The following is a 10,233-nucleotide window of genomic DNA, read 5'->3' as shown; positions in this document are numbered from 1 at the left end:
CGCCTGGCATGCGTGCGGCCCGGGTTCGATCCTCAGCACCACATACAAACAAAGATGTTGTGTCTGCCGAGAACTTAAATAAATAAATAAATAAATATTTTAAAATTCCAAAAAAAAAAAAAAAAAAAATAAAAATCCAAAGAGGCTACACAGGGATTTGCTTTGCATTATTTATAGAAGAGAGAGAGAGCTGCAGGCTGTCATCTTAACTGCTTAAAGAAAATTTCAAGCATCCTGAAATATTTCAGAACCTATTAACAATCATGTTTGATGTGTGCTCCTATAGGAAAAATATTTACTCCTAATCACCATAAAACTTATTCACACTATGCAATTCAAAATCACATTTAACTAGCCTTACTTCTAGCCTATATATCAAAAGTTTACAAATTAAACCTTAATATCCAAGGCAAAATTGCCATTATATTGATGACATGCAACAAATAAATTATCTTCTTGATCTGTACTGTACAATATGGTAGCCAGTGGCCACATGTGGCTACTGAGCACTGGAAACACAGCTTGTCCAATTAAGGTACACCTTAAGTGTAAATTACCCATCAGAGTTTGAGGATTTAGTACAAAAAAAGAGAATGTAAAAAATTTAGTTTTTAATATTAAACTTGAAATAATATTGAGGGTATACTGATTTAAATAAAATACATAAAATTAATTTCACGTGTTTCTTTCATATTCTTAATGTAGAGATACTAGAAAGATTTTTCAATTACATACAGTAGTCCCCCTTTTGGTTTTGTTCTCTGCAATTTTAGTTACTTGTATTCAACCAATAAAATACTGGCGGGGAGAGAAATCACATCCATATAACTTTTATTAGAGCATATGGCATAATTGTTCTATTTTATTATTAATTTTACTGTGCATTTATGTTTGTATAAAGAAAAAAAAGAGCATCCATAGGGTTGCTACTATTTGAGGTTTAGGTATCCACTGACAGTCTCAGAATGTAATCCCCACAACTAAAAAATACTGTACATGGCTCACATTGTAGTTCTACTGTATAGAGCTGCTCTAGAGAAACATGGATAGCTTCTGATGGGACAGTAAATATGTATTAAGAAACAAAGGTTTTGGATAACTTTTATTACAGTTTCCTATGACAACTTTTTACATACTGGTACCTTCTCAAGAGCACAGGTAGAAAAGCTGTTAACACAAACCAACACTGTACTCTTATAGGCAAGTGCTCTACCACTGAGCCACAACAGCCCCTCTACCCATTCTTGCTTCTTATAGCTGCTGCTTTCCTAAGAAGTTCTAGCAAATAACTTGGTTCTAACAGTTAAGACTTTTTAGGGGATAAATTTTCTGTATGGACAAATAAGGTCAGACAGGGCATGTCCAACGGCTGGTTGAGAGCAAGGGTGGAAAAGAAAGAATGGACTACAGTTGATCCTGGAGTGAGTTTAAGGAAGTTTCCTAGAAAGGTATCTATTTCAAGGGTGAACTCCTAATCAGTGTAAGCCCTGAATCTCATTACTTGCACCCATATTCAGTGGGCATTTGCCTCTGGTCATTGGCATCACCAGGTGTCACACCCGATCAAGCAGATTCTTCTCTGTATCTTGGGTGACTCATTTGGTAACTAGGGTAGTGTTATGCAGTACAGAGCCACTAACATGTATTTGTGAAGCAGCTGAAATGTGGCTACTGTGGCTAAAGAGATTTCATTAGTTGAATTCAAGTTCAGCCACATGTAGCCACTACAGGTCTAGAATCTTGCTTGCTACTTCAAGAGTGTAGAGACCAACAGCATGTCTACCCTCTGGGAGTTGGTTAGAAATGCAGTATTTCAGATTCTAAGACTTCCTGAAATATATTCTGCAATTTATGAAAACTGACAAGTGATTCCAAGTTTGGAAAGAACTTATCTATAGTAGGGGATCGTAATCTGAATACACTGAAGAGCTCCTCTTCTTTTTTTTTGCGGTGCTAGGGATTGAACCCAGGGCCTTGTGCATGCATGGCAAGCACTCTACCAACTGAGCTATATTCCCAGCCCTGAAGCCTCTTAAATTCTAAGGGATCTGTGAGCAAGTGTTGCATACACTCCCCACTTTTCTTCCTCTGGAGACAGTGTCCATATTTCTTTGGTATTCATCATCCAAAATTAAGCAGTCCTATCCTATAGGAATATAGCCCCACAAAGTGAGAAAGCAGATTCCATTGAACAGAGAGCACTTTCTTTTCAAGAAATGAAGGTTAGAATATGAACACACTCATAATTCCTCTACTATGCTTAACTTTTTCATGTCTGAAACAAAAATGGTTTACACTACTAATCTGTTTGTTTTTGTACCAGGGATTGAACCTAAGGGCACTTCACCACTGAGCCACATCCCCCGCCCTTTTTATTTTTTATTTTGAGATAGGGTTTGTTTAGGTCAGCTTTTTCACTGCTACAACTAAAAGACCTAACCAGAACAACTGTAGAGGAGGGAAAGTTTACTTGGGAACTCACAGTTTTAGAGATCTCAATCCATAGACAGAAGGCTCCATTCGTTGGGGCTCGAGGTGAGACAGAACATAATGGCAGAAGAATGTGGCAAAGGGAAGCAGCTCACATGATGATCAGACAGCAGAGAGACATCTCTACTTGCCAGCTACAAATATATACTCCAAAGCCACATGCCCAGTCCCCATCTATTCCAGCCATACCCCACATACCTTCGGTCAACACTCATTTAATCCTATCAGGTGATTAACTCACTGATTGGGTCGAGAATTGTTTGTTCTCAGTCTTCTTTCCATCACCAGAAAAAGGAGAAATGTCATTCACACTGCATGGAGTAATGTTCCTGATATGACAGTTCTTCTCCATTCCTTTCTTTTCTATTTCAGAAAGCACACTGGCAGTTGAGGGAGTGATACCACTGGAGGGATAATATTTAGTCCAGTCTAACAGTAAGTCAGTTGGTCATGCCATTGTCTTTTATTTGTTTATTAAAAAAATTTTTTTTGGTACTGGGGATTGAATCCACCGGCTCTTAATCACTGAGTCACATCTCTAGCCCCACTTCCTTTTCTTTAATTTTTTTTTTTTTTAGTTATAGATGGACACAATACCTTTGTTTTATTTACTTATTTTTATGTGGTGCTGAGGATCAAACCCAGTGCCTCACACATGCTAGGCAAGCGCTCTACCACTGACCCACAACCCCAGCTCCTCTGCCCCAGCCCTTTTTATTTTTAATTGGAGACAGGGTCTTGCTAAGTTGCCTATGGCCTCACTAAGTTGTGAGGCTGGCTTTGAACTTGCAATTCTCCTGTCTCAGCTTCCCAAGCTGTTGGGATTATAGGCATGTGCCACCGTGCCTGGCTTGATAGTTTTTTATATTATTCTCAAATCTCACACCTGATCAAGACACACTTTTGTGTTAACACCATTTTTAATTTTCTTTTTAGTCGTATACGGATTCAATGCCTTTATTTGTTTTTATGTGGTGCTAGGATCGAACTCAGTGCCTCATACTTGCAAGGCAAGTGCTCTACCACTGAGCTACAACTCCAGCCCCTATTTGTTTTTAATTTATTTTTTTAGTTGTCGATGGAGCTTTATTTATGTGCAGTGCCTCAACATGCTAGGCAAGCACTCTACCTCTGAAACACAACCCTAGCTCTGTCAAAACCATTTCTAAAGCTCTTTCATTCACTTAGTTTCTTACCTTTAGTCAGGGACAAAATTCTCATTTTCATTTAGTTTTATGTATTTATTTATTTACATAATCAGTAAAAAGGAGTTTTTAAAAGTATTTATAACATTTGACTCTAGAAATGACAGAAAATAAAAACTGATACAATTATGCTAAACAAGTTTAGAAAGGCATATTTATCCTTTCACACCAGAGAAAAGTTTTATGCAATGCCAGAAATGTAAATACCTAAGCAGTTAATGACAACGGGTAAATGCTGCTGTTAGAAGGAGCCCTTGTAAAATTTAGAAGTTTTCTTCTGTGACATTATTTATTTTTGAGCAAATGCCAATCTGGTGGAAAGAATTCTGAACATAAAAAGGCACCTAGAGTAAAAAGTAGATCTTAACCAATAAAAATGGACACATTTTAAGAAAAAAGGCCCCATTCCTGTAACTCTCCTGCAAGGCATTGATAATAAATGCAAAAGCCATCGCAAACTATAAAGTATATAAATGCTTACCTGAATCCAGCACATGAGATGCATAATGACAATGAGAGTATTTATATCTATAAATGGGGACTCTCAAATTATTTATCCATAGTCAAGATTTATTTTGTTGCATTTGCTCTTAAAATGCATTGTTGTGCATTCCATTCATGATATGTTAAAAATTCCTGTTGTCTTCATGTACTCAGCAAAACCTAAAACTTCTACTTTAAACCAAAATATTATAAAGCCAGTAAAGCTGATATTTTATTATGATTTAAGCACCTAAAGTATATTCTGACTAATTTATAATCTCTGTGCTAAAATTAGGATCCTCAGGATTTGTTCATATGTACAAATATTGCAAATTATTTCTTTAAGCTAATAAAAACTTTAAAAAATACAAAGAATCCTTTACTACAAAGATTCAAAATCCATATCTGGGTCTGTATTAAGAGATAAATGAACAGGAAGTCAGTAAGCAAACAGTTGTCTGCATTTTCTCATCTATGGATAAGGTACTACTTAGCGCAGCCAGGTTGTATTCATCTGGGTCTGGTTCTTGATGCTGGTATCCATTTTTAGCACTTCTCGAATAGCCATGGTAGCATAAGTAGAAGGAGGAAGAGAAAAATCCATTTTCAGAGCCCTGTATTTGCCTTCTGAAAGGGAAGAAAGAAGAGAATAGTCAGAAAATGACAGTAGCTGCAGATAGACTGTATAGAATCAGATAATCTCTCTACAAATACAAAGAACCGTGCTCCTTTCCTTAGGCTTCTACTTCCCATAGGGGCTCAAAGAGAATGAAACCATGGAAGTAAGAGATTTGTAATGGGGCTGGGGCTGGGGCTGAGTGGTAGAGCACTTGCCTGGCATGCATGAGCACTAGGTTTGGTTTTCAGCACCACATATAAATAAATGAAATAAATAAATAAAAAATAAATAAATGAACTAGTTGACTATATGAACTAGTTGAAGTTATACAATAATTCTATCCAGGAACCTTCATTAAAAGGGTAGATTATAGAAGAGCACAAGAGAAAAATGCATGTAAAAAAACCCCCAAAACAAAACAAAACAAATCCCAATTAGGACTGGAAGAGGAAGAAAGGGGACAGAATACAGAACAGAAAGAATCTGACATGATAACCTGTGAACTTTCACTCACTTTATTGCCTCTCTGTGGGAGATGAGGAGGAAAGATTCTATCACCTAAAACCACAACAATCTATAACATTCATTCACTTTCAGTGGGATTGACTGTTTTAGTGACTTGCCTCCAATTATAATTACAAAACTAAGATGATGAAACCCAAAACAGAAATCATAGAGTGGACAGGTGGTGTTGATGATTGTAAGAACAATTTTATTTATTTATTTTTTTAAAGCTCAATTTTTTTCCTCTCACAGAAGTGTTGTGCTTTTTTTTTTTTTTTTTTNGGACATAATACTTTTATTTTATTTATTTGCTTTGATGTGGTGCTGGTATCGAACTCAGAGCCTCGTACATGCTAGGCAAACACTCTACACTGAGCCACAACTCCTGCCCGTAAGAACAATTTATTCAAAAGAATTTACACTTTTTTTTTTTTAATTTTTTTTTTAATATTTATTTTTTAGTTCTCGGCGGACACAACATCTTTGTATGTGGTGCTGAGGATCGAACCCGGGCCGCACGCATGCCAAGCGAGCGAGCTACCGCTTGAGCCACATCCCCAGCCCCAGAATTTACACTTTTAAATGACAGAATGAAGTAAAAGTTGGTTGACACAAGAACTGAAGATTGAGTGGACTTACCAGAAGCAAAAACTGGTGGTGGTTTCCCTTCTAGGTTGTCCACGTCTGTGTTAAAAAGTGGAATTTTCGGATCATCATATGCAACTACTTCCCTTTAAAATATATAATTAAAGACAGGAGTGAATATGAACTGTCATAAATGGTACTAAATTGCTTATCAACATTTCTCTTTTGTGGCCCTAGTGATTGAACCTGGGATGCTCTACCACCGAGCCACACTCCCAGCCCTTTTTACTTTATTTTGAGACAAGGTCTTACTAAATTGCCTCTGCCTCAAACTTGTAATCCTCCTGCCTCAGCGTCCTGCATTACAGGCATGTACCACCACAAAGGTGTTCATCATCATTTGTTTAGCAAGAAAAACACATAAATCAACTGGGCATGGTGGCACATGCCTGTAATTCCAGCAGCTCAGGAGGCTGAGGCAGGAAGATTGTAAATTCAAAGCCAACCTCAGCAACGGTCAGGTGCAAAGCAACTCAGTGAGACCCTGTTTCTAAATAAAAAATACAAAATAGGGCTGGGGATGGGCTCAGTGGTTGAGTACCCCTAAGTTCAAACACCAATACCCTCCCCCAAAAGAAAAACACATAAGTCTATTGTAAATAATTATAAATATATAAATAGAACTATTCAATAACAGAACAAGGTCAGATTTTATACAAGACTATTGTTTCCATATTATCATACAGTAAGATGACAGATAATGTCAGCAAATGGAAATGATACAAAATACTTCCCTGTGATAGAAATTATTTTATATGAAGTTGAGACATAGTAAACTTTATTTTGTACAGATGTGATTGAATTAATCATGGCCTTACATTTCCTCCAGAGTGGTTACACTACCATCAATACCTTGGAAAAGATACTCTATAAATTTCATTGCCCACAGCCAGAGAAAAGGAAGGAGAGAGAATTTCCTGGCAAATAATTCAGGATTTCATTTTAAAATTATCAAATAAAGTTCTAGATAATACTATTAAAGTATTTTAAAATTAATTGACACAAATATCCTTTTCTCTGTGGAAACACAATATTACAATAACCGGACTGATATTGAAAACTCACAGCTAATTGAGTAATTTGTTCAGGGATAGCTCTGTATAAGAATCTTGGTTTTTTTAGAAATAATGAAAAAAGTTTAATCTTTACACATTTCTTTAATAATTCAGTGATGTTAACAACATCTAAGAGTTGTTTTCACTAAATTTCTTTTCCTTTCTTTATAGTGGTGGGGATTGAACCCAGGGCTTTGTGCATGCTAGGCAAGTGCTCTACCACTGAGCCACATCCCTCATCCTTCATTAATCTGATGATTTGAAAAATACCAATTGGTAGCAGTAGTGATAATAGTACTAAGAACAACAATAACATTAAATACTTACATGCTAGGTTCTAAGCACTGAAAAATATATAAATGAAGAAAAAACTTAATACTTTATGTAGTAATTCAGTTCTACTTCATTCCAGACTATTACTCACCAACTGACATTTTGAGGACGAATAATGATCTTTCGGTAAGCCCCTGATAAGGAGTAATCACGTATTTTGTGTCTCATGTTGTCAATATCAAGATTGTCTGCTGTGAGCATTTCCCTGTAGGCTTCGCTAACTAATACAAAATACAAAAAGTTAGTTAAAATGAATTCTGTCAGCAAGTTAGCTTAATGTAGACTAAAACTAGTGTAACATGTAAATTCAATTAGCATCCTTATTTTATAATACTAAGTCTGCTCTCTGGAATCAAAACAGTGGGGCTGGGGTTGTGGCTCAGTGGTAGAGCACTTGCCTAGCATGTGCGAGGTTCTGGGTTTAATCCTCAGCACTACATAAAAATAAATAAAATAAAGGTATGTGTCCAACTACAACTAATAAACAAACAAATAAATAAATAACACTTAGTGACTTAGTAATGGGGACTAGAAGATATCTTCATTCTTGGCTTGGCCAACTTGTAGGCTATCTTTGCAGCTAGCCATAGTACATGTGGTATAAGGTTCTCAAGCTACCTACCAAATGTCATTTCACCCAAAGTTGCTAAACCATAAATTTGTGCTCAGAGTCAGAAGAAACCATATACATAGGCTTCAAACACTCTCTGAAGAGGTAGTTATAAATAAACGTATAAAAATAAGAGACCCTGAAAAACCATCTGTCTCACCCTCGCACCTGATGGAAAATCTTTTTTTACTCAAGAGAGACAGTTTTTTAATGTTCACTTACAAGTTGTCATAACAAGTGGAACTACTTCTTTATGAGGCACACAATTATTAGAAAGTTCTTTCTAATTAGGATAAGATATATCCCATGCTTGTATAACTATATCAAAATGGATCCCATTGTCACTGTCATATATAACTAAAATGAACCAATTAAAAGGAAAGTTCTTCCTATTCCAAACTGAAATCTATTCCCTGGTAACTTTTTTTTAAATTTATTTTTTAGTTTTAGGTGGATACAATATCTTTATTTTATTTTTATGTGGTGCTAAGGATTGAACCCAGTGCTTCATGCATGCTAGGCAAGCACTCTACCACTGAGCCACAACCCCAGACCTGTTCCCTTATAACTGTTGTTGATTACTCTGGAACACAGTGGAACTTTCTTCCACATGTATTCATAAAAGTCGAACCTTTAAGTCACATCTTCATTAGACTAAATAATGGTTCTGTCAATTGCCCTCACTTTACAATTCTGTGTTTTCCATCAAATCCTTTAACAGGCTTAAAGTTAACAACTTTAAATTACTTTAAACTTTTTATATAGAGACTACTGTATCAAACTCGGCTTTTTCTGTTGATTTGATCAGTGGGCATAAATATTAGAATTTACATTTTACCCTATTAAATGCCTTCTACAATTCTTCTTAAACATTTGCTTAACTTACACTACTTATAAATATGACCGTATTTCTTTATACAAGAAATTCATTAAAAATGCTGGATAGAGATGGGTATTATTGTGCATGCCTGTAATCCCAGTGACTTGGAAGGCTAAGGCAGGAGAATTGCAAGTTCAAAGTCAGCCTCAGCAACTTAGTGAGGCCCTAAGCAATTTAGCAAGACCCTGTCTCAGAATAAAAAATAAAAAGGCTAGGGATGCCACTCTGTGATTAAGTGCACCTGGGTTCAATCCCTAGTACTTTAAAAAAAAAAAAAAAAGTTGGATAGTACAGAGACAAGGAAAGATGCCTCTATCACACACTGAAGACAACAGGAATCCCTAAATAAACACTGTTGGATAGAAGGTGTGCAGATGTTACATATCCAAATGGTGAAATACCACCTGGCCAGCATATAAATCCCCATCTTGGCTATAAAATTTTATGGATGGACTTGTCAAAGGCTTTGATGAATGTATGTTCTTTTTGGTACCAGCCAAGTTCTTCATCTTGACAGTTGTAGCCATCTTTTTCTTTCTTTTTGTTTTAATATTTTTAATTGTAGGTGGACACAATACCTTTATTTTATTTATTTATTTTTATGTGATGCTGAGGATCGAACCCAGTGCTTCATACGTGAGGTACAATCTCAGCCCTGTAGCCATCTTTCTTATGATGGTTGATTTGAAGTATCAACTTGACTAGATTAAGGGATACTCCAATAGCTGGCAAAGCATTACTTATTCTCAATGTTCAGTAGGCACTGAATTTGTCCCTCTTCTGCTAAAAAGAAAACCCAGGTGATTTTTGCTTTTCTTTAGGTTGATTGGGCTATCCCAAGTGTATGTGAGGATGTTTCCTGAGGAGTGGCATGAGTCAGAGGACTGACTGGGGAAAATCTGCCTTCACTGTGGACATGACCTGGATGAACTAAAAAGGCAGACTAGCAAATGATTTCCCTCTCTCTCCTAGGCTGGGATACCCTTCTTTTCATATCTTTGAACTTCAGAACTTCAGGTTCTCTGGTCTGTGGATTCTAGGACTTATACCAGCACCCCTATCACAACACCCACAGGTTTTTGGACCTTCAGTCTGATTCAGTGTTACACTACTGGCTTCCTTGGTTTTCAAGCCTTTGGATTTGGACTAAACCATCCTATGACCACTTATGTTTCTCCAGCTTGCAGAGAGCCTATTCTGAGACTTCTCAGCCTCCATAATCAAGTGGACCAATTCTCCTAATAAATTCTTTTTCTTATCTCTCTATATATCCTACTGGTTCTGTCTCTCTGGAGGACCTTGACTAAAACAAAGGGAAAGTGTGGGTTTTAGCATCTTAAGCGTCTTCCACTAGTTCAAGGTTCTTGGTTCCTGACCAGGACAGACAGATTACACCTCTCCCTTACCCA

General features: G+C 36.6%; 1 protein-coding gene across 3 annotated transcripts in view; it reads right to left on the bottom strand.

Annotated features, from left to right (window-relative positions):
- Positions 1-3,716: 3,716 nt before the first annotated feature.
- The window catches only part of Pus7 (pseudouridine synthase 7), a 43,898-nt gene continuing 37,381 nt past the window's right edge, over positions 3,717-10,233 (bottom strand). For all 3 annotated transcript variants that reach the window (XM_048786149.1, XM_048786148.1, XM_015488367.2), the window contains 3 exons: positions 7,426-7,555; positions 5,941-6,032; positions 3,717-4,805 (listed from right to left, as the gene is read on the bottom strand). In XM_048786149.1, the coding sequence (XP_048642106.1) occupies positions 4,669-4,805; positions 5,941-6,032; positions 7,426-7,555 (359 nt within the window). In that variant the 3' untranslated portion in view covers positions 3,717-4,668. The remainder of the gene's footprint in view (positions 4,806-5,940; positions 6,033-7,425; positions 7,556-10,233) is intronic.

Source organism: Marmota marmota, unplaced genomic scaffold (assembly GCF_001458135.2).
Source record: "Marmota marmota marmota unplaced genomic scaffold, marMar, whole genome shotgun sequence".
Lineage (NCBI taxonomy): Eukaryota > Metazoa > Chordata > Mammalia > Rodentia > Sciuridae > Marmota > Marmota marmota.
This window is presented reverse-complemented; position numbering and strand designations above follow the sequence as displayed.